We start from the raw sequence: 22,949 nt of genomic DNA, 5'->3' as shown, positions 1-22,949 counted from the left end.
GGCGTTTGTGTGGTAGGGGCTGAGCGGAGGAGGCTCAGTAGACCTACAGTGTGTGGGCCTTGGTCCCAGGTTCACCAGGGCACTGGATCAGCAGCCTTGCACAGACCCTTCAAGGCAGCAGGTGTGGTACGGTGCGGGCTACTTGGTGGTGGTACTCAGCTCTGGTGATTGGTTTCCATTTCAGATGGAGCACCTGAAGGCTTGTGCCGAGATTGCTGCCCAGCGAACCATCAACTGGCAGAAGTTCTGTATCAAAGATGACTGTAAGCAGTGCAGCGACTTTCTGTGGCTGTTGTTCATTCATTCATCTCTTTGAGAACTGTGTATTGAGGACTGTTTATTGAGGCCAAGCAATGAACTGGATGCCAGAGATGAGGCTCTGAGCAAGACACCTAGATAGAACTCGGTCTAGCTGAGAAGAGAAGTCAAAACTTCAGAGTGATAAGGGTCATAGATAGAATTTGGGGTGCTGTGAGGGCACAGAGCAGGAGTCGCTGACCTCCAGATTGTGGAGGGAAAGCTGAAGAGGAGCCTGGGGCGTCTAGAGAATCATCTTAGTTGAAGAAGTGGGGGCTGTGAGCTGATCTTTAGGTAATTGTTAGGACGTTTGCCAGTTCATTCCTGCAGAGGGCGGGAGTTCTGGGCAACATCTGGCAGAGAGGACTCGGAATGCAGGCTGGTGGGGAGGGGGCGGTGCTGGCCTCGTGCAGACACGGCTCCCGCGACGCATCCGTCTAGTGCATTGGTCTCTGAGCTCAGCCCCGTCTCCTCTGCCTGCAGCCGTCCTGTACTTCCTTCTCCAAGTCAGCTTCCTGGTGGACGAGGGGGTGTCCCCGGTGCTGCTGCAGCTGCTCTCCTGCGCCCTGTGCGGCAGCAAAGTCCTTGCCGCCCTGGCCGCCTCGGCCGGCTCCTCGAGTACCTCCTCCTCCACAGCGCCTGTGGCTGCCAGCTCCGGACAGGCCCCGACGCAGTCCAAGTCGTCCACGAAGAAGAGCAAGAAGGAAGAAAAGGAAAAGGAGAAAGAGGGTGAGTGTCGCTTTCTTGTCTTGGTGACCAAGTCGAGGTGTTCTCATTTCTTTTGGATCGCATGGCTTATGCTCCTCTTTGGAAAGGGCTTTTATTCCGATTTACTAGGACCTACAACTCTGATGCCCTCCAGTGTCTTGTTTTGGTTTCATTGTCAGTTACACCTTGAATGTGTGGCTTCCCGTACCAAGGAAAGGTCAAAGTGCACTAAACGGTTTTAGTAAGCCGAGTTTGTATTTCTGTGGAATAATAAATGACAGTTGCCATGTGGGGAGGTTGTCAGCGTCAAATGATGCTTATAAACGTGCGTCGTAAACTGTTAAATGCTCTCCGTATGGAAGCTATTTTAGCTGACTCCTTACTATCAGAAAGGCAAAAGCCTTTCTACTTCACTGCTTTTCATGGTCCTTGCAGGCCTGGGACGGGTGATCGGGGGTGGGGAGCAGTGGAGGTGGTTTACCTTCTCCCAATTAATTATTCAGCGAGCTGTTTTGGGTAGCAAACCTCTGAAGGGAAGTGCCTCAGTGTAAGGCCTGTGTCGGCACTTTAGCCTGTGCTTTTTTCGTAGCATTATCATCGCGTGTCTCGTATGGGGCTGGCCTTTGTTCTCCAATAAACCAGTGACAGTTGTTTTCAAATTAGAACCATTTAGTTGAAGAAACTCTTAGAAATGGACAGAATCCCCTCCCTCTCCATCTGGTGGCACTGGCTGTAAGACCCTAGAGCACGCGTCCTGTTCTCCAGTCCTCAGTTCTTCCCTGATCTTGCAGGTGAGAGCTCAGGCAGCCAGGAGGACCAGCTGTGCACAGCTCTGGTGAACCAGCTGAACAAATTCGCAGATAAGGAGACCTTGGTTCAGTTCCTGCGTTGCTTCCTGTTAGAGTCCAATTCTTCCTCGGTGCGCTGGCAGGCCCACTGTCTGACCCTGCATATCTACAGGTAGGGTCCCGGGCTAAGTTTCAGTGGTCTGCATGGGTCCAGGAGACGAGTGGTTGATGTAGTTCCGTCTTGCTTTTGTGTTGTTACACACTCACTGTCACAGTGTCAGTATTTACATCAGCCTGGATCCTCTTGATTTACAGATGTCTGATTATCTGCCTTTAGCCATTAATCTGATGTCATAAGCAAGAGATGATCGCTTTTCCTCTGAGGGGGCTATGTTTAGAAGTTTGTAAAGTGACTGGGCTTGACTCTTTAGGCCACTTTCTGAAGATAGGAAAGGGCTGAGCTGCACCTGTTAGGATCTACTGTCGAAAGTGCAGAATGATTCTAGTTTGTGGGATAGACATATCTACAGAAATAGTACCTGGGCCTTGTTTATAAATAAAAGGAACCTCAGGGTTTTCTACTGCTTGGTAACATGAATTGTTCTTTATCTACAGAAACTCTAGCAAATCTCAACAGGAACTCCTGCTAGATCTGATGTGGTCCATATGGCCAGAACTCCCAGCCTATGGTCGTAAGGCTGCCCAGTTTGTGGACCTTCTAGGATATTTCTCCTTGAAAACCCCACAAACAGAGAAGAAGGTAACAATGATGTATGGTCAGAGGGGCTAACTTGCCATATTTGGCCTTTTTCCCTCTTGCGTTAAGAATGGTATGACCAGCCCGCGTAAGGGGTGCATATGTGAAATCTCTTTAGATGTATGTTAAGCACAGGCACCATGTGTAACACACAGATAACATACACTAACAAATAAGTACAGGCTGAATTTGCCTTAGCCAGCAGGAGATCAGGTGGGGAGGGCAATGCAGCTCATTAAAGTTGCTTTAGGAGAGAAGGTGTCCCCCTGGTTTTCCTGGCAGCCCTGATGACATTCCTAGAAGTGTCTCTGCAGTTGGATAACTATTTTATGATTTCTCCATGGGAATAAAAATTACCTTCATCCACAGGGTCTGAAAAGATGGCTGTCACAAAGACTGGAAACTTGTAGGAGTTAGGCCCAGCTTTGCATGACTCTGCGTGGGGGCTGAGAAGCTTGGTACTTCTCGGGCAGTATCAGCTAGACAGCAGAAGACAAAAGCCTTTTCCAGTAAGACTTTCCCTTGGGTTTTAACTGTGGTCTTTTATTGACTTCTGTTTCAGTTGAAGGAATATTCACAGAAGGCTGTGGAGATTCTGCGGACCCAAAACCATATTCTTACCAACCATCCCAACTCCAACATTTACAAGTGAGCTTGCTCTGCTTGCTCCCTGCTTGAAGCTCCAGCAGCAGTCCCAGTTGCTCTCTCCGCATCGGTTGGCTCTTACATAGGAATCGATACACCTCTGTCTAGTTGGTCTTTGAATCCCTCCCTCATAGCTGGGGCCTTGCACACATAGGGTACTCAAAATAAACTGCTGAATTAGCTTTTAGTAAGCAGTCATTTGAGAACGTCTCTAATTTTTGAGTGTCAAAGTCTAAATCAGGTAAGATAAATTTACAGGAAATGGCTATATTAAGAAAAAACTTTTGAGCAAGAGTATTTATTAAACAAGCAGTTGTTATTTCCCTGGTTTAATAGTGACTGTTCTTTTTTTTTTTTTCTTAAGTTCATTGAGGTATAATTTATATACTACAAAATTCACCTATGTTAAGTTACAACTTAATGATTTTTAGTAAATTTAATTGTGACTTTCCTCGGAGTCAAATTTTAATGTCACTTTTTAGGATTCTTCTGATCTCAGAACAGCTAGCTCAGAAATAGGAAGCATCTGGGGTCGATTGGTTGACATTCACTTCCTGTGACTTCTAAGCCCTGTTGGGATTTCTCACTTTCTTCTGTGTTCTTACTAGGGTGGGGCTCGCTTTAGGGAATGTTGAGCTGTCACTCATTCGTGGCTTCTTTGTGAAGCTCAGTGCTTTCTGAGATGAAGACTTCCTTATGCTGAGACTGGTTTCTTCCTTAGCACCTTGTCTGGCTTAGTGGAATTTGATGGCTATTACCTGGAGAGCGATCCCTGCCTGGTGTGTAATAATCCGGAGGTGCCATTTTGTGTAAGTGCCGTCTTTAACGTGGGTGATCGTGAGGCTGGCAGGGCCAGTGGGTTTCTTGTTTCCAGAGATTGAGTGTGGCCACATAGGTGTTCGGTCACCAGTGGTATGAATGCTTACCTGCCACACTTACCACCTTAAATAGAAACTTCATCCATGGATGAAGAGTGGGTTACAGTGCTCAGTTTTGAAGAAGAAAGGATGAGCCAGTGGCCTTGAACTGATACAATGTTTTGTGTGTACTCCTGTGTTTAGTATATCAAGCTGTCTTCCATTAAAGTGGACACGCGGTACACCACCACCCAGCAGGTTGTGAAGCTCATCGGCAGCCACACCATCAGCAAAGTGACCGTGAAAATTGGAGATCTGAAACGGACAAAGATGGTGCGGACCATCAACCTCTATTACAACAACCGAACCGTGCAGGCCATCGTGGAGTTGAAAAACAAGTATGGTCTCTTCCAGACTTGGGGAGGGGCAGCTTATCAGGCTTAACACCAGTTGTTGGCTTTGATGGCTGGAATGGGGTGAAGCAGCACGTCCCTAGAGGCCTGGTATGTCCTCTTACCCACTTGGAGTCATGACTGAGGACAAGAGTGAAACGCTGTTCCTAAGGGTATTGACAAAGGTTCTTCTAAAATCCTGTCCGATGGAGCCTGTGGGGTCTAAGGAAGCAATTCAACAGCCTGCCTCAGGAGGGGAAGCTGAGTGAGGGGACTTCAGGCTTCTCCTGCCCATGTTAATGAGGGCAGTTCTAGTTTTATAGAACACCTGTGTTGGGAAGTATTTGTTATTTCTTGGGTTAAGATGCTCTTTGCTCACGGCACAGACAGTATCAAGAAGCTTCTCTGGTACACAGTCCTTCCATTTCTGCCCCTTCCCTCTCTATCTGCCAGTGTTGGAGCTTTCTAGCTCGTGTATCCCAGTGTCTGAATGGGGGCAGGTCGTATGTGGGCCAGAGAAGGCAGTGGCATGGGGTAGAGTGTTGACTTCCGGAGACAGCGCTCTTGTCGAAATCTCAGCGTTGCTGTTGGGCAGAGGACGTGGGGAGGTGAGGTTTAAATAGTAAGATGCTGTTCTGCACAGAATGGAAGTACTGGTATTATTCCGAGAGGCAGAGTACAGCTAGAGTTTACCACAGCAAACGGAGCTCCACCTGCAGGAAGTTTTCTTGAGGAGCAGTTCACACTGGTGATCTGCAAGTAGAAGCTGCTCACTGGGATATCCCACTCCCTTCTGGAGGAGGAAGGGGATTGAATCTTCTGTTGTGTAGTCAGTGCAGCAGCTGGTGAAACTCTGACTCTGCTACAAGACCGTGAGTTCACACCCCGGCTCTACCACTTCTCTCTCGACATGGGAGAAGTTGTGCAGCCTTGCTTTCTTTAACTGTACAATGGAGATGAATCCTCTCTCAGAGTGTTTTTAAAGGATTAGAATGAGTTTATTTATGTAAAGTGCTGAGAACAGAGCTTAGCACATAGTGAGTGCCCAATAAATATTACCTGTAATTAACGTAATTATTCTAAATTATTACATGCCTTTTCTTTTTCTGTCTCTGCTTGTCACATGTTACATGGCACCTCTTGGGATTACAGGCTTCAGGGTGGCATACTTTTAGAGTAATAACTTCCCTTGATACCTACTTCATTGTTTTTCTAGAATCTGAAAGAATTTTTTTTTTTAAGATTTTATTTATTTCTTAGAATGAGAGAGAGAGCATGAAAGCGGGGAGAGTCAGAGGGAGAAGCACACTCCCTGGTGAGCACAGAGCTTGGTGTGGGACTGGATCCTGGGACTCCGTGATCATGACTGAGCCAAAGGCAGTTGCTTAACCAACTGAGCCACCCAGGCGCCTCTGAAAAAATTATTTTATATAACATCTTAAAGCACCTGTGTGTTATATCCTTTTTTATAGAGAGTATTTTTAAAATTAGGTTACTGTTACTGGTCAGATCTCCTTTTCTTAGAGAAACCACTTCACTGCCTTAGAACACACGGGGACAGTCTTGCTCTTCGTTTCCTCAGACCGCCCTCACCGAGGGCTATGTGGGTGGCTCTCAGGCCGTCCCCCCCTCTGAGCTGCCACCATCTCTTCTAGGCCGGCCCGCTGGCACAAGGCCAAGAAGGTTCAGCTGACCCCTGGGCAGACAGAGGTGAAGATCGACCTGCCCCTGCCCATCGTGGCCTCCAACCTGATGATCGAGTTCGCGGACTTCTATGAGAACTACCAGGCCTCCACAGAGACGCTGCAGTGCCCGCGCTGCAGCGCCTCCGTCCCCGCCAACCCGGGGGTCTGCGGCAACTGCGGGGAGAATGTCTACCAGTGTCACAAGTGCAGGTGAGGGAGGGAATGGCGCCCCGGCCAGGGCCACGTATGTCCTTGTATCCCCTGCAGGGCTCTCAGTGTGGGCAGTTTCAGTGTTTGCTGCCTTCATCATAATTGGAGGGTTATGGGTCTGTGGAGTCCAAGGCTAGAAGGTGGGGGCAGAAAGAATGGCGCACACGCCTGTCCCATGGTGTCTGTCTGGAGGTAGGGGGGCGTCCCTCGGTTTAGTTCCAGGTCTTCCTTTCTAGTTACCTGGTTGTGTTAGTCACCCTTGCCTCTTGTCATCCCGATACAGTTCCAGAGAATGCATGTGGCACTCAAGGTCACCCTCCCCCACCCCAGCCTCTGCTGCCCCCCACCCCGACCCAAACACTCTGGTTCTTCAGGTCTATCAACTATGATGAAAAGGATCCCTTCCTCTGCAACGCCTGTGGTTTCTGTAAATACGCTCGCTTTGACTTTATGCTCTATGCCAAGCCTTGCTGTGCCGTGGATCCCATTGAGAATGAAGAAGACCGGAAGAAGGTGAGGCTGGATCCGTCCTAGACTCAGGGCACTGGCTTTGCTCTGAGCTTTGGGCAGCAGGGCTGGTAGAGGGCAGTATGCTCTTCCTTCTGTCCTGAGTCTTCCTCAAGTCAGCACTCTTCAGGGCCCAGCTTTCTCAGGTGGGAGCAAATAATGGCATTGGCTATTTTGGAACTTGTGATTTACATAGGACTTCGGAGAAGTGTTGGTTGGCAATGAACCAAAATGTCTCCGGGGTTAGGTTACTTCAGATTTGGAAAGGCAGAAAGAAGTCAAATGAGTGCCTTGCATTTGTTCCACAGATGCCTCGTATTACAGCTGTTGGCCTTTCTTCAGTGTCCACTTATCCAGGGGCTGGTTCTCATTCTGTGTGGTGTGGTGGGACTGGGGATTAGGTGACCGTCAAAAGTGGGGAGCTTTTGGGATTGCTGCTAGAAGCGGCTTAGGAAGCAGGACAACATTTAGCTGTGGAGTCAGAAGGATGAAAGTTCCAGTTCTGGCTGTGCCTTTTAGTGCCCTGTGACCTAGTGTCAATGATTTCTCTCAGCGTTGTATACTAATGTGTGTGCTGTGTTACATAGTACGTTGTATGTTACTACAAATAACACCCCGACACCTGGATTATTGTGAGGGATAGAAATAATGAATGTATGAAACACAGCCCCTGACCTGTAGGAAATGTTTCAGGAAATGGTTGGGAGTTGGGATCACTCAAGGAAGAGCCTTCACACGTGCCCCTGTCTTTTCCTGCCAGGCTGTATCCAACATCAATACACTTCTGGACAAAGCCGACCGAGTGTATCACCAGCTGATGGGACACCGGCCACAGCTGGAGAACCTGCTCTGTAAAGTGAACGAGGCAGCCCCCGAAAAGCCGCAGGTAACCCCAAGCTAGAGGGGCGTGTGGAGGGGGCTCTGGGTCAGAAGCAGGAGACTCACAGCATGCTTCTTGGGTTGCAGGACGACTCGGGGACGGCCGGGGGCATCAGCTCCACTTCAGCCAGCGTGAATCGATACATTCTGCAGCTGGCTCAGGAGTACTGTGGGGATTGCAAGAACTCTTTCGATGAGCTCTCCAAAATCATCCAGGTAGAGAAACGGGAGCCACTCTAGAGTGTTCTGTCGAGTGTTCCCCAAGCTGTTTTCAGAGCAGTTCTGTTGCCCCCCACCTCCAACAGTTGGAGTCTTGGGTTTCCCTTGTCCGTTTGGCTGAAAAGGCAGGGTCTAGGTGGCTGCACCATATAACTTCTCTCCCACTGTGGTTTCTGGTGCTTGGCAGAGACCTGAATTTGTTCCAGAAGACCGAGGGTAGCAGATGATTATAGATCTGTTTTCCTTGGCCCATTCACAACCCATCTTTTAGTTGAGGGGTTGCTTGTTTTAAAAAACCGGGTGTCGGGTCTGTTCCCTTTTTTTCTGATATGCCATGTTTGTAGGCTGGTAAGGGCAGGGCACACCAATGCCAGTCAACCAGGGTGGGCCGGGCAGCCAGTGGAGTGTTACCGACCTAATCTCCATGGGATATGGGAGGGTGGCCACAGACAAGCTGGGTCCTTGCCCCCCAGAATTGCCTTTGCTACATGGGCTTACATCTCTGATCGTTGTGTTTGTTCTTTATGAGACAGCATTACGTGGGAGTTCAGGACATGTGCCTGTGATCAGGGGCTGAGTTCTGCCTGTGCCACATGCCTTGGGCAAACCAGCCTTCCTAAGCCTCAGCTTTCTGCTTCTGTAAAATGACAGTGAAGTATCTAATAGGTGGGGTCATCAGAAAGGTTAAATTTAAATAATGCATGTAAAATGGTTTTTCAGACCAAAGCTGGTTTCCAGTTAACTTTCTCTTTTTTCTTATTTTAATAGCTAATTTGTTTTTCTCTTATCCTTTTTTTTTTCTTAGAAAGTCTTTGCTTCACGCAAAGAGTTGTTGGAATACGACCTGCAGCAGAGGGAAGCGGCCACCAAATCGTCCCGAACCTCCGTGGCCTTATCCGTTCTGGGCTGTGGCCACACATCCTCCACCAAGTGCTACGGCTGCGCCTCCGCCGTCACAGAACATTGTATCACGCTGCTCCGGGCCCTGGCCACCAATCCGGCCCTGAGGCACATCCTGGTCTCCCAGGGGCTCATCCGGGAGCTCTTTGATTACAATCTTCGCCGGGGCTCTGCGGCCATGCGGGAGGAGGTCCGCCTGCTCATGTGCCTGCTGACTCGGTCAGAGCCTGCATCGGGACCGTGGGCCCAGTAACTCCTGCTAGCTCGGGGCTTGGTGGTAGCAGTGGTACTAGGAGCTTAGGGGTGTAGAACGTGGCATTTGTCGCTGCTGGACAGGCTGGCTGACTTATTATGAGGGAGGAAGAGGGAGAGATGCCCAGGGTCTGGGTAAGCGAACTCCGTGAGCATTTGAGACCAGGTTTCATTGTAAATAGAATATTTGGCTTGTACTTCGTTGGTTCCAGTGAGGTTCCCTGAACAGAGTCTGGGTTCTGGTGAGAGAGGAGAAGGGAGTGACCCGGCACTTGGGCTCCAGACTCACATGGAAGAGGCCAGTGGAACAGTGGAGCCTAGAGATGATCGGTGTGTGATGTTCTGTGCCTTGAGCGTAGTTAACTTTTCTGAGCTGAGGTTTTCCTTGTCTGAAAAACACTGATAATAGTAAATGCCTTGAAGACTTGTGGCGAGGGTGAAATGGAATAATTCCTGTGGGCGATAACTCGTATTTGTTGAGTACTTAGTATGTGCTGATGGAGTCACCAGAGCTGGGTTTACTGAGTGTGTGGCCGAAGTTCCAGAACACGTTAGGTGATTGGTACCCGTTCCTTGCTATATTATTCACTTCCTCAGCGGGTGTTTGTTGAATGTCTGCTGAATGCCAGGCGCTGTTTGGACTCTGAGTGTGCAGTAGTAAGTGGAGCAGAGTCGCTGCTTCCTGGGGCCTGCGGTCCAGGTGGGGAGCATGCAGACTTGCACAGTCTGGTGTCTGTCAGCAGATTCGATTGTGAAGAGAGGTACAGCTGGGGTGGTGCCCTGACCGCGGCAGGGATTGCTGCTGGAGAAGATGGTCAGGGAAGACGTCTGAGGGGTGATGTTGGAGGAGGCATGTGTGCCGTAAGGGGACGAGCCATGCAGATGTCTCAGCTGTGGCTGTGCGCGTAGGATGCGTCATCTGCAAGATCGAGAGGCAGGGCTGTGCCGGGGATGGTGCGGGAGCTACCAGAGGCCTGTGTAGTGGAGCGAAGGAGGCCACATGGGAAACGGGCGGGAGAACCGGGGCTGCTGGGGGCCAGATCTCGGGCGGTCTTCTAGGCCATTGTAAGGACTTGGGGTTTTATTCAAAATGGGGTAGAAAGTGAGAAAGTGACCTGGTGCAGTTGATTAATACACACGTTATTACAGTGGGGTGTCAGTAGGAAATGTGGGTACCTTGTGGGAGGTAAATTGGAGGCAGATGGAGAAGATGAGGAAAGTCTTGTGACCCATTCTGGCAGGGGACCGTCGGATTCAGAGGTTGGAGGATTCAGTGTCCTGGACAGTGCCTGAGGGCCAGGAGATCTCCTGGCTGCTGGTCCTGCTCTCCCCTCAGTGATTGCTGTGGGAAAGGCGGCTGCGATGAGCACTCTGTTACAGACCCGGGTCTTGTGGGGCCAGTCTTGTGGTCAGGCCCCTGGGGAGGCCCTGGGCATTGAGTGCCTTTTCTCTGTGCTCCTTCAGGTGGGAAGGAGGGACACAGCCAGTGGTGGATAACAGGACTCCTATTTCTTTGCTTCTCCAGAGACAATCCAGAAGCCACCCAGCAAATGAATGACTTGATTATTGGCAAAGTCTCCACTGCCTTGAAGGGCCACTGGGCCAATCCCGATCTGGTGAGCAGGACAACCGCCCTTTGACTCCTTTCTCTTTCTCTTTCTGCATTCCCTCACTTTCTTTCCACCAGTGTCTCTGGGGTGGTTGGGGGTAGGGAGCAGCAGCCTGCAGAGCTCTCACCCGGAATGACTGTCCCAGGTAGAGCTGGCCTCAGAGGGAGGAGAGAAACGTGTGGTTGGCCGGATGAAGGACAGGGGTCTCCACTCGTCCTTTCTCTCTTTCCTTCTTTCCTCTCCCTCCCTCCCTCCCTTCCTTCCTTCCTTCCTTCCTTCCTTCCTTCCTTCCTTCCTTTCTCTTCCTCTTCCTCTTCCCCTTTTCCTTTTCCCTTTCCTTTCCCTTTTTTTTTCTTTCTCTTTCTTTCTTTCTTTCTTTCTTTCTTTCTTTCTTTCTTTCTCTCTCTCTCTCTTTCTTTCTTTCTTTCCTCTTTCTTTCTTTCTTTCTTTCTTTCTTTCTTTTTTTCTTTCTTTCTCTCTCTCTCTCTTTCTTTCTTTCTTTCCTCTTTCTTTCTTTCTTTCTTTCTTTCTTTCTTTCTTTCTTTCTCTCTCTCTCTCTTTCTTTCTTTCTTTCCTCTTTCTTTCTTTCTTTCTTTCTTTCTTTCTTTCTTTCTTTTTTTCTTTCTTTCGAGATTTTATTTATTTGAGAGAGAGTGAGAGAGAGATCACAAGCAGGGGAGGGTGGGTAAAGAGAGAAGCAGACTCCCCACTGAGCAGGGAGGCTGATGCAGGACTTGATCCCAGGACTCTGGGATCATGACCCGAACTGAAGGTCAGGTCTGCTTAACTGAGCCACCCAGGTGCCCAACTTCTTTCTCTTTCTGGTGGTGCCACCGGGTACCAGACATCTTCGATCCGAGTTCCCTGAGCAGAGCTTGGATAAGCCCCAGTCCTCGGTCTCACCTGCAGACCCTCTTCTTCTCATGTCTCCTCCTGTTGGCCTTCTAGGCAAGCAGCCTTCAGTATGAAATGCTGTTGCTGACAGATTCCATCTCAAAGGAGGACAGCTGCTGGGAACTCCGGTTACGCTGTGGTGAGCTTGGGCCACATCTAGTTAGGGGCTTTTCAGAGAGGGGATAGGGGCTTCGGGTGCAATCCTAGCCACAGAGTTAGTGGGGTAGGGCAATCGTCATGGGCAGCCTTTCTGGAGCCAGGTGCAAGGTGCTCTGTGACCACAGCTCGGCCTGTCCTTCCTATCCCTAGCTCTCAGCCTTTTCCTCATGGCTGTGAACATAAAGACTCCTGTGGTTGTGGAGAACATTACCCTCATGTGCCTGCGGATCTTGCAGAAGCTAATTAAACCACCTGCTCCAACCAGCAAGAAGAACAAGGTACGCGGCGAGTCAGAGGGCAAGGCAGGGTGGCGGCCACCTCCCGCCCCGGCCAGCACAGTGTCCTGCCTCGTAAAGGTCTCTGCCGTACCCTGCACTTCGCATGCCCATGGTGGGGCACCAGCGCCTCCTTTGCCATGGTTCAGCAGACAGGAGTTGGGATTTTTGAGAAGGAAGGTTTTTCAGAGGAAAGTCAGGCGTAAAATAAACGTGAAAATTTAAGAGCTTAGAGCAAGGTGGTTTACTGGAGGGTTGTCTCTCCAGTCACATCAGAGGACTCGCAGCTCCCAGAAAGCACAGTGTTCTTTTCTGCCCCCTTGCCGTTGCCTGTGTAGCATTGCGCAGTGGTGAAGATCCGAGGCTCTGAAGCGGGCTTCTTGATTTCACATCCCACATCACATTACTTGCCTTGTGACTTTGGGCAAGTTCTTAACTCAGGCTTCTCAGTTTGCCCGTCTCTGAGACGAGACCATACCACAGTGAAGCGTTGTGAAGAATCAGTAATTGACCAGATCACATGCACCGAACACTGGCTCATGTTAGTCCTTAATGAATGCTGACTGTGGCTGCGTGCGATCTTCTCTGCGTAGGGTGTGCCCTCTCTGAGCTGCTGCTTAGAAGATCCAGTTCTCTGCTAGGCTGGCTGTGAGCTCCTTGAACCCAGGGACCTCAGTTTAGAAATATTTTTTTATGTCCAGAGCAGAGTGTAATAGCCACTCAGTGAATCATTAAGTGAATGAGGAAAGCCAAGTTTTCTTTCTAAAATAAGCATAGCTGAGCCCCAGATTGATTTGCTTATTGGCTTGTGGAAAACACCAGCCATAATTCTTCCTCTCGGCCATGACTGAGGCTCTCTGTCCCTTATCCCTCTGTGGTCCTTGGGCCATTTGACTCCTGCTCCATTTCCTGATGGAATCCTTTGATAGAAACAGAGTCTTCCATCATTGTAGGAAGGCTGCTTTTCTGAGTGGTAAGCACTAGGGAGGAAGCTGGATCCTAAGGGTTGACCACATTTCCTTTGACTCCCACCTTCTTAGACAAAGGCAGGGCTGAGGGGTGCCCCTCTTCCTTCCCTTTGATGAGGTTTATTTCCCCTCAGAGCTCGTTCTTAGCAGGTAAATCAGTCCTTGATTGAAGAGAAACCCCCTCCGCACATAACCATCACTTTTTCCTGAGTGAGGCAGCAGAGTTTGCAGAGTTGCTTACCTTCTGAGCACTGGAGCCCCAGGTCAGTGTTCGCACTGTGCTTAGTTTTAGCCCAGAGAAAGCAGCAGTTCTCAAGATTTGGGCTCCCAGATGCCTGGGTATTTTCCAGACTCCTGGGGAATCTGTGAGGTCAAGGTCTGGTTCATAATCCTCCTACGACCCTGTTTGCCCCTTGCGGTCTGGCGCCCTTGGTGCTGATGGTGCACTGTCACCGGTGGGTGAGGTCACCAATGGGTGAGGCCGCCAGGGCCCCAGTGGGAAAGGCAGTGGCTCCCAGCTACCCTCCTAGCTGGGCTCCCCACTGCCGTGCACTGTGACTCAAGGGCATCCTTGGTGAAGTAGCAAAAGTGAATGTTAGTAAATCTTGACTCTGGGGTACTCGTATTTTGAATACTCAGCGCGACAGTGTGGAAGAACACAGAAGCACTCCTGTCGCATGCCAAAGTGTGGCGCTCGTCTTGAGGAGCTCGTGAGTGATGGTTTCAGGTGTAGGCTGAGCCCGACGCTCTCCGTACAGAGCCCCTGCGTGCTTGGGAGAATGCGCGCCAGGCCACTTGTGGTTATGCAGAATCGGGTGTTTGGCAGACATTTTCTTGAGAAATGAATGAAGCGGGCCTGTCACGTCCAGAGGAATGAACATAACTCAGTGAGCCAGTATTTTCCGAGTGACCAGCACATGCTACAGAATCATACATGGGTAACAGATGCGTTTTAGTGTAATGGACTATGAGAAGTTTATCCATTGATTTCACCAGTAACTTGCTGAAAGTATCAAAGAAAGAAACCTGCAATTAAGTGAGAAGACTGTTAAAACATTGTTTTCTTTTCCAACTATGTATCTGTGTGCAGCTGGGTGTTTTTCACGACCTTAACCCAAACAACATCTCCCAACATTTGAACACAGAAGCAGGTCGGGGAGTCCAGCTGTCTTATTAAGACAGTCATTAAGCAGATTTTCAAAAACATGAAGTAGTGCCACTCCTTTATTTTTTAATTTTTTTAAAGATTGTGTTTATTTATTGGACAGAGAGACACAGCGAGAGAGGGAACACCAGCAGGGGGAGTGGGAGAGGGAGAAGCAGGTTCCCTGCTGAGCAGGGAGCCCTATGTGGGGCTCGGTCCCAGGACCCTGGGATCATGACCTGAGCTGAAGGCAGACGCTTAACGACTGAGCCACCCAGGCGCCCCAATGTGCCACTCCTTTAGATGATTTTTATTTTGGAAACCTAATAAATGTCATTTAGGTAAATAGTGGATTTATTCTTATTTTAAGATGAAATCAGTAAATATTTTAAGAATTTCTCATGCTTAATTTTAAACATGGTAAATATCGATAGATAGAACCACACATACAAAAGCTATTTAGGGTCCTCAGTAATTTTTTTAAAGAGTGTAAAGGAGGAGGAGTCCTGAGGCCAAAAAGCTTGAGAATGGCTGGCTTAGACTGCTCTGTGGGTCTCCCTGCTGTGCACATTAGTTCTGCTCAGTAATGGCTCTTAAAATTCCGGAGAGTGCCCAGGGACTCCTTGAAGATTTACATTTAGGAAACTGAGTCAGGCTTGGGATAGGAACTGGCATTTGAGGCCATGGGATGGTCTGTAGGAAGCCAGCTGCATCTTACCCTGCAGAGTCAAAGCAGTGACCATAAGCCCAATGTGCAGATGCTGCTGCTAGCAAAATTGGGCCAAAATGTTTTAACAGGAACACATATTGGGGCCTAACTGCTACGAATGTTGATCCTTCTAATCTTGCTTTTGCGTATGTTCCTCTGGGGCCTCCGTGCCATTGTATTGGAGCCCAGCTCAGGTGTGCTCTGAAGCTCCCCACCCTGTTTGGCTTTCCCCCTGCAGGATGTCCCTGTCGAGGCCCTCACCACAGTTAAGCCATACTGCAATGAGATCCATGCCCAGGCTCAGCTGTGGCTCAAGAGGGACCCCAAAGCATCCTACGAAGCCTGGAAGAAGTGTCTTCCGATCAGAGGTGTGTCTGTCTCTTCAAGCCTGGGGAAGTCAGGCCCTCTTACCCTGTCCTGACAGCCCTGCCGTCCCCCCTTTCTGTCACTTCCTTTTCCTTACGGCTTGCTGGACCCCTGTGCCTGCTAGGGATAGATGGCAACGGGAAGTCCCCCAGCAAGTCAGAGCTCCGCCACCTCTATTTGACCGAGAAGTACGTGTGGAGGTGGAAGCAGTTCCTGAGTCGTCGTGGGAAGAGGACCCCCCCCTTGGATCTCAAACTGGGTCATAACAACTGGCTGCGGCAAGTGAGTGACCCCCTCCTCGGCCCTCTCTCCACTGCCCTGGCCCCAGGTGCCAAGCACTGCGTTTCTGCTCCTCCCCACGTGTCTGCTCTGCTTTTGCCTCCTTCCAGGTGGGAAGCAGAGGGAGGTTGTTGGTGCAGCCCCCAGTGCGGTAAACTGGTCAAGACAGGATTTTTCTGTGCTTTCCTCATCAAGCTGGTGGGCTTGCCACTCTCCCTGGCCACTTACCAGAACTAAGCCTCAGTGCCACCTTCCCTTTTTCTCCTCCTGTCATCCCTACCTCCTGCTGTCCTCCCCCTCTTCATTCTAGCGAACATTGTGAAGGATTAAAGTAATTAAGGGCATCCATTGGTCCATGAGAAAGACACTGTTTGGTATAAGCATTAGCCTATAGCTCTCCCCAGACTCGAGTTAATAGAAATTTGTGCTGAGGAAAATACTTGCTGGCTTGGTTTCCTAGCTCAGTCATCTTAGGCGTGTTCTCCAGATTGCCTGGGGGAGAAACTTTCCATGAAATAGAGCAGCCACGGTTGCATCTGGCATTAGCTGGTGGTTTTCACCTTTAACCTTTCCCTGGAGAGGTGCCCAGAGGCCTTCTGGAAGGGTGGGAGAGGACTGCCCTGCTGGGGGCCTGGCGAGACCTGCCGTCACCTGAGCCGGGGCTTCTCTCCTGTGTCCCACAGGTGCTCTTCACCCCGGCAACGCAGGCAGCGCGGCAGGCAGCCTGCACCATCGTGGAAGCTCTCGCCACCATTCCCAGCCGCAAGCAGCAGGTCCTTGACCTCCTCACCAGGTACCGCTCAGGCTTCATCTGGGACCGGCCTTCCGCGTGTTCCTCGGGGAATCAGTAGGTCAGGGTGATGGAGGGCACACCTGGGCTCTGTACGCACGCCATGCCGCGTAGAAGAGCACAGAAACAGGAGAAGCCGAGAAGCTGAGCGGTCGTGCTGGTGGCGGTAGCGGAGCAGCGGCGCCGGCAGCTCGCGATGGAGGTTTGACAAGCATGTAGACGCATGGCCCGCACCATCTCATTTCACCCTCACGGCAGCCTGGACGGGCCGTGGCTGGGGGGCTGGTCCGCTGAAGGCAGCATTGCCTTCAGTACCACGCCATCAGCTACTGAGCTCTGTGGTACACTTGCCTTCTCCTCGAGCTGCTCAAAACCACCGTCTCGCTGCCCAGATAAGCACCATTGCATCTCGGTGCCGGTTGGTCCAAACGGGTATGGTTCACTGCACCGTGCTCTTGTTGGGTGCGCCGGTTGTCCCCACGTGTGGGGAGTTTCCAAGGGAGACGTTGCCCAGAAGGAAGGAGGAGCCCAGGACAGCAGAGGACATGAGGTGGGGGGAGCAGAGGGGGACTGCTGGAGCCCCTGGAGTTGCGTTCTCACGGTGCCCTGTCTCTCTCGGGGCAGCTACCTGGACGAGCTGAGCGTAGCTGGCGAGTGTGCCGCCGAGTACTTGGCTCTCTACCAGAAGCTCATCACTTCAGCCCACTGGAAAGTCTATCTGGCGGCTCGGGGAGTTCTGCCCTATGTGGGCAACCTCATCACCAAGGTAGCCGCCCCCTGCCCGGGAGAGTCCTTCCCCCATTCTGCTCTCACCACAGTCCCTTGATGTAGCTTGTGCCACTCTTCTTTGTAGAGAAGAAATATTTGTTGACAAAATTGATCTTTGTGGCCCTGTGTATCATAAGGAGGTAGCAAGCTGCTGGGGGCATTTCGGCCGTTCTGAGTCTTTAAGCCATTCCTTAACGTCATTGCCACTGCCCTTGGCTCTTAGGAGTTCTGCAGAGGTTCATGGGAATCGGGGTGATGCAGGGGTGACTGCATCAAGGGGTCAATGGAATAAAATGCTGACTGCAGAGTGCTTGCTGTTACGGGCTGCTGGATCACACCTAGAAGGGGCCGATGTCATCAGCAGCGCTGTCACTAACTGTGCCTGTCGTCCCGTGTAGGAAATTGCCCGCTTGCTGGCCCTGGAGGAGGCCACCCTGAGCACTGACCTGCAGCAGGGCTACGCCCTCAAAAGTCTCACAGGTAGATGTAGCCGCCAGGCCCTTTAGGTACCCTGGGTCTAGTTTGTGGGCTGACCTTAGTTCCTGGGGTGTGGAGGTTGACTCTGTTCCCTCTTGTGTTGACTCAGAACACATGTAAGCTCTGCATGTGCCTCTCGGGTGGGTTTATCGTTTTGAGCTGCTGTTCACCGTTGACCAGTTCACTTCCTTGAGCCCCTGCTCTGTGCTCGGAAGTTGCTTTGGAGTTGCTCATAACCTTTGGAAGACATGGACCTTCCTCGCCTTCGTTCTCATTCACAGCCCTCGCAGTAGCTTTTTCCTGTCCCTACAGGCCTTCTTTCCTCCTTTGTCGAGGTGGAGTCCATCAAAAGACACTTTAAGAGTCGCTTGGTAGGTACTGTGCTGAATGGGTACCTGTGCTTGCGAAAGCTGGTGGTGCAGAGGACTAAGCTCATCGACGAGACCCAGGACATGCTGCTGGAGATGCTGGAGGACATGACCACAGGTAGCACTGCCCAGCGGCCCGAGCCGGGGGCGCCCTTCCTGCTGGGGCACGGTGGCAGGCATCTTTCCACATTCAAGGGGAGAGTGCAAGAAGCTCTGGTTCTTGGAACTGTAAAATTCCAGAGTTGAGCTCAGTCCATTTAGACATTTTATTTATTAGTTTGTTGATGGGGGTGGGGGCGCGTGCACAAGCAGGCAGAGCGGCAGGCAGAGGGAGAGGGAGAAGTAGGCTGTCCACTGAGCAGGGAGCCTGAGGCAGGGCTCTATCTCAGTGCCCTGGGATCTTGACCTGAGCAAGAGGCAGGTGCTTAACCGACTGAGCCACCCAGGCGCCCCCTGTTTAGACATTTTATATTAAGCTCATAAAACAGAAGGAAGTATATGTCTTCAGATCGGTGTCTTTCGCTGGTTCTGGAAAATTCTCCACTGTCATTTCGTCAGTTGCCTTTGCCCCAGTTGTCTGTCATCCTTGTGGAACCCGCTCTCTCCTCTGTCTCTCTTTACTGCTCTGTCATGGGGCCCATCTCACCATCTCTTTATGCTGACTCTTGGGGGTTTCTTCAGTTCTTTCATTTAGTTCATTAGTTTTTTCTTCACTGTGTTAGCTCTTTAGTCTAACTGTTGAGTCTTCATGGTTGTCTATAGGTTTTATAGTCTCTTGTTTTTCACTCACAGTTCCCATTTCTCTTGTAGTTTGCAAACATAGCAAACATTTCTGTGTCTGGTAATTCTAAGGCTGGAAATATTTATCCATTTGATTTTGCTGTTATTCCACCTCTTGCTTCTGGTGCCTTAAATTTTTTTGTATTTTGTGATTTTTTTTTTAAAGATTTTATTTATTTATTTGACAGAGACAGCCAGCGAGAGAGGGAACACAAGCAGACAGAGTGGGAGAGGAAGAAGCAGGCTCCTAGCAGAGGAGCCTGATGTGCGGCTCGATCCCAGAACGCTGGGATCACGCCCTGAGCCAAAGGCAGACGCTTAATGACTGCGCCACCCAGGCGCCCCGTATTTTGTGATTTTTGACTCTGAGCTCTGAACTCATGTTTCAAGGCTTTATTTTTTTTTTTTTTAAGATTTTTTAAAAATTACTTTTATTTTAGAGAGAGAGAGTGAGGGGGGAGGGGCAGAGAGAAGAGTGAGAGAGGCAGACTCCCTGCTGAGTGCCAGAGCCTGACATGGGGTTTGATCTCAAGACCCTGAGATCATGACCTGAGCTGAAACCAAGTCACTTAACCGACTGAGCCACCCAGGCGCCCCACAGTTGGACCCTTTTGAAGCATATGTCTGCCTTCTCCTGTGACTTGAAGTTGTCTCTTTGGCTTGTAGAGGGCAGTCCAGCTAATCATTTTAAGACTGAAGCTTAAAGCTATAAGTTCCCTTTGATTTGCCTGGAATACAGTTAGGATTATTATTTGACATTCTGGGGTACTTGCCTTGGACAGGAGCATCCTAGCTTGAATAAAGCATAGTTCCTGTCTTAAGGAGGTGATCACTCCCGAGAGGAAGCAGGAGGTGTGCCAGCTAACCGTGGTGCACCGTGTTGACTTGGGTGCTGGGCCTTTCAAATGGAATGTGGTCTGAGCATCAGATCAGTCAGCTTCCAGTTTCCAACTGAAATACTGATACTGCCAGGTAGGGCCTTTGAAAATTTGCCAGGAGGAAAGAACCTGTTGGTGACTGTGCTTCACATAAAGTCTTATCGGGGTTTGTGTGTGTGAAGCTCTCTCCTAACTGACGTGGCCACTGATTTCTGGCAGGTACAGAATCGGAAACCAAGGCCTTCATGGCTGTGTGCATTGAGACAGCCAAGCGCTACAGCCTGGACGACTACCGCACGCCTGTCTTCATCTTCGAGAGGCTCTGCAGCATCATTTATCCCGTAAGCGGTGCTTCTGCCTGCGCCTCCGGGGTGTCTGTGTGCACTGTTCTGCCAGGGAGCCTCTCAGTCACGGGTGGTCTGACCAGCTGTGGGCCATTTAGTCTACATTTTAGAAAGCTGCCCTGACAACACAGAGGCAGTCTCCTAATTTTCCTGCTTCTGATGATGGGAAATCCGATGACCTTCCTTGGTCTTATTTCCTATAGATTTCAGGTCTAGATCGGTCTTCTTAAAAATGGGGTCTGACCTCCCATTGCTAAGATCCTGTTGCCTTAGCCATTCAGTATGCTATGAAAGAAGCAGTATGGAGCTAGAGTGAGAAGAAGTGCTCACTCTCTTCCTTCTTGTATTTGGTGTGCGCACACACACGTGTGTGTGTGTGTGTGTGTGTGTGTGTGTGTGTGTGTTTCCCTTGCCTAGCTATGCGAAAGCATGGTCTGGCCCAAAGATGAAGGCTGAAAAACACCAGCATCATCAGTTAATGATGAGAGCTCTTTAGGGTTAGGCACACCTGAGCATTACATAATAGAAAGACTCTCTCCTGGACATGGGGGTCATCAGTGGCAGAGTCGTCCAGCCGCAGATGGGTTAGCATTGCTTGAGCGAGCAGGAGGAAGGCCCCCCTCCCCTTGGTTCAGTAACACGGCTTTGGTACATTGCCCATGCGCTGATTGTGGTAGGCTCTCTCTTCTCCTCCACCCTTGAGTGTCAGAGGAGATGCTTGATATTGAACACTATTTGAAGTGTATTTGGAATCAGCTCTTAGTTTCCTATCGTTTATATCTTAAAATGTGTAAGGAGCTGGATGAGTTTGTGTTTCCCTTAGTGTCCATGGAACAAAGGAAGATGGTCTAAATCTGAAAGGCCTCTGCCATCCCTCTATGATGTTTTTATGCCATTCCTGCCGATGCATCCTTCTCTCTGTCCTTTAGGAGGAGAATGAAGTCACTGAATTTTTTGTGACCCTGGAGAAGGACCCCCAACAAGAAGACTTCTTACAGGGCAGGATGCCCGGAAACCCATATAGCAGCAATGAGCCAGGCATTGGGCCACTTATGAGGGATATAAAGAACAAGATCTGCCAGGACTGTGACTTGGTGGCTCTCCTGGAGGACGACAGCGGGATGGAGGTAACAAGCATAGGATGTTTCCGCCATGGTTAAGAACTGGGACTGGGGTCACATCCAGGCTTCTCCCTACTTAGTAGCTGGTTAACCTTGGGCAGGTAGCTTGCTTCAGCTTCCTCCTCTATAAACGGGGCCAGTGGCTCCCCACCTATGTATCTTACCTGATGTTAAGGTTAATTACTTGTAAGGGCTCTGCCCAATGCTTGGCATGCAGTAAGCAAATGGTTAGTGGCTATTGCTTGCCTCGGAGTAGGAGTTTATTGTTCTTGTTGCTCCGACAGAGACTCCCCAGGGATTCCAAGTTAATTGAGCTTCCTAAAACTGGCACAGCGGCCCTTGTGCAGATTTCTGGCCCTGTATCTGGTACCTTGTAGCAGATGACCTCCAGGGTCTGGCCTTGTCATCTAGGGGTGGAAAGCATGTTGGGGCAAATAGAGAAAATGGTTTTCTGGCAGAGCCTGAGAGGGACTTTGGGTAGGAGGTGGTCCTCAGCAGCGGTTTCTAACCTGGAGTCGCGGTTTGGGTTAAGGTGTGTTTGTAGCTTCTGAAATTGTGTCCCAGATTCTGCGTGTTGTGCACACACGTGCAGTTTTTAGAGTCGGGAAGTTGATGGGTCCAGAACACAAAAATGTTGAGTTACGAACCACTGCCATGAAGGGCCCTTTGATCTTGAAATGTACTTGTCTTATAATTATTTGGAATAACAGCCTCATCTCCTCTGCTGTTCAGCTTCTAGTGAACAATAAAATCATTAGTTTGGACCTTCCCGTGGCCGAGGTTTACAAGAAGGTCTGGTGTACCACGAATGAGGTATGTGCTTGTTTTCTTGCTTGGAGGTGGGGTTTTACTTTTCTGACTTAGCATACTTGAACCGGAGGGAGCCGTTGTTCATCATCACCACCGAGCTGGTAACCGCGCTTCTGCAGCCGGCCTTCCCTGTTCGTGGTCGTGGAGAAAACCAGTTGTCTTGTCCTCCTTTTGAGGCATCTGACCAGAGGTAGAAGAGCTTCAAGGGAGAATGAGTGCTCTGGCTGTGTGCAGCCGGGCTGGGTAGTGTCGGAGGAAGCGTGTGATGGGGGGTTCTTGCTGTCTTGTACCCTTTATACACGGGCACCTCTGGACCGAGATGAACTCTCTGCTTTGAGGGGCCTGCTCACTTGGAACATTTTCCAGTGGCGGCATCAAGGAGCGAGCATGGTCCCTGTGTTATTAGCTGGGGAATTGAGATGCAAACAGGCAGTTCTTGAGGGGAAAGGGAAGTGAAGGAAACATGGCACTCTGGTCGTTTGGCCCCCTCAATACTATTTGACCTCTCCTAAGGGTCTCAGGTATTCTGCTTCTCCTCTCCCTCCTCTTTCCCTGCCCCCCCCCCCCCCGTTCCTTCCTTTCCCCTTCCTCCCTTTCCTCTTCCTCCATTTCTTTCCTTCCTTCCCATCCCTTTGTTAGGGGGAATTTTTAGTCAGTGAGTCAAACAAGTAATTGAAGTATGGCAAGCCAGTGTGCCGTTGAAGCACAGTCAACTTTCTGTATTGAGTCCCACATAATTCTGGAGAGTTTAAGACACTGCATTGGTAGTGTCTACTAGTATGTTTTGGCCTTCAGTCTGTCACATATTTTTGCTTGTCTCCTTTCTGTTCTCCTGCTATGCTGGGAGTCCTGGTCAGTGGGTACTGTCAGTGGCAGAAGTCCACATAGAAGATTGCCCCATCCAGTAATCTTGTCCTTGGCACTTGACATCAAAACAGAATGGTACAGATTTGATCCCCGGTACAGAAAACAAAGAGCTTATATGGCTACCCTTAGAAATGGTGGTATGGAGCCCAAAGAGCATCCATAGGCTGCTCCCCTTTGGAACCACGAGGCAAGGTAGAAGTGGATGGTCACTGCCTTTCACATTAGCACTCAGTCCACCTAGGGGTT

At 50.1% G+C, this 22,949-nt stretch overlaps 1 protein-coding gene across 1 annotated transcript in view; it reads left to right on the top strand.

The window, feature by feature from the left end:
* UBR4 (ubiquitin protein ligase E3 component n-recognin 4) overlaps positions 1–22,949 on the top strand; it is a 126,667-nt gene that overhangs the window by 80,231 nt on the left and 23,487 nt on the right. Inside the window, exons 67-90 of the mRNA XM_008694667.2 lie at positions 185–263; positions 781–1,026; positions 1,797–1,965; positions 2,409–2,553; positions 3,113–3,198; positions 3,917–4,004; positions 4,257–4,450; positions 6,100–6,339; positions 6,714–6,852; positions 7,607–7,732; positions 7,813–7,941; positions 8,750–9,063; positions 10,622–10,712; positions 11,655–11,739; positions 11,910–12,037; positions 15,094–15,223; positions 15,346–15,503; positions 16,184–16,293; positions 16,915–17,056; positions 17,457–17,538; positions 17,848–18,021; positions 19,781–19,902; positions 20,835–21,032; positions 21,759–21,839. Of these exons, the coding sequence (XP_008692889.2) occupies positions 185–263; positions 781–1,026; positions 1,797–1,965; positions 2,409–2,553; positions 3,113–3,198; positions 3,917–4,004; positions 4,257–4,450; positions 6,100–6,339; positions 6,714–6,852; positions 7,607–7,732; positions 7,813–7,941; positions 8,750–9,063; positions 10,622–10,712; positions 11,655–11,739; positions 11,910–12,037; positions 15,094–15,223; positions 15,346–15,503; positions 16,184–16,293; positions 16,915–17,056; positions 17,457–17,538; positions 17,848–18,021; positions 19,781–19,902; positions 20,835–21,032; positions 21,759–21,839 (3,456 nt within the window). The remainder of the gene's footprint in view (positions 1–184; positions 264–780; positions 1,027–1,796; positions 1,966–2,408; positions 2,554–3,112; positions 3,199–3,916; positions 4,005–4,256; positions 4,451–6,099; positions 6,340–6,713; positions 6,853–7,606; positions 7,733–7,812; positions 7,942–8,749; positions 9,064–10,621; positions 10,713–11,654; positions 11,740–11,909; positions 12,038–15,093; positions 15,224–15,345; positions 15,504–16,183; positions 16,294–16,914; positions 17,057–17,456; positions 17,539–17,847; positions 18,022–19,780; positions 19,903–20,834; positions 21,033–21,758; positions 21,840–22,949) is intronic.

The sequence above is a fragment of the Ursus maritimus genome, unplaced genomic scaffold (assembly GCF_017311325.1).
Source record: "Ursus maritimus isolate PB19 unplaced genomic scaffold, ASM1731132v1 scaffold_32, whole genome shotgun sequence".
Classification (NCBI taxonomy): Eukaryota; Metazoa; Chordata; class Mammalia; order Carnivora; family Ursidae; genus Ursus; species Ursus maritimus.
The sequence above is the reverse complement of the archived record's forward strand: the minus strand, read 5'-3'. Positions and strand labels throughout refer to the sequence as shown.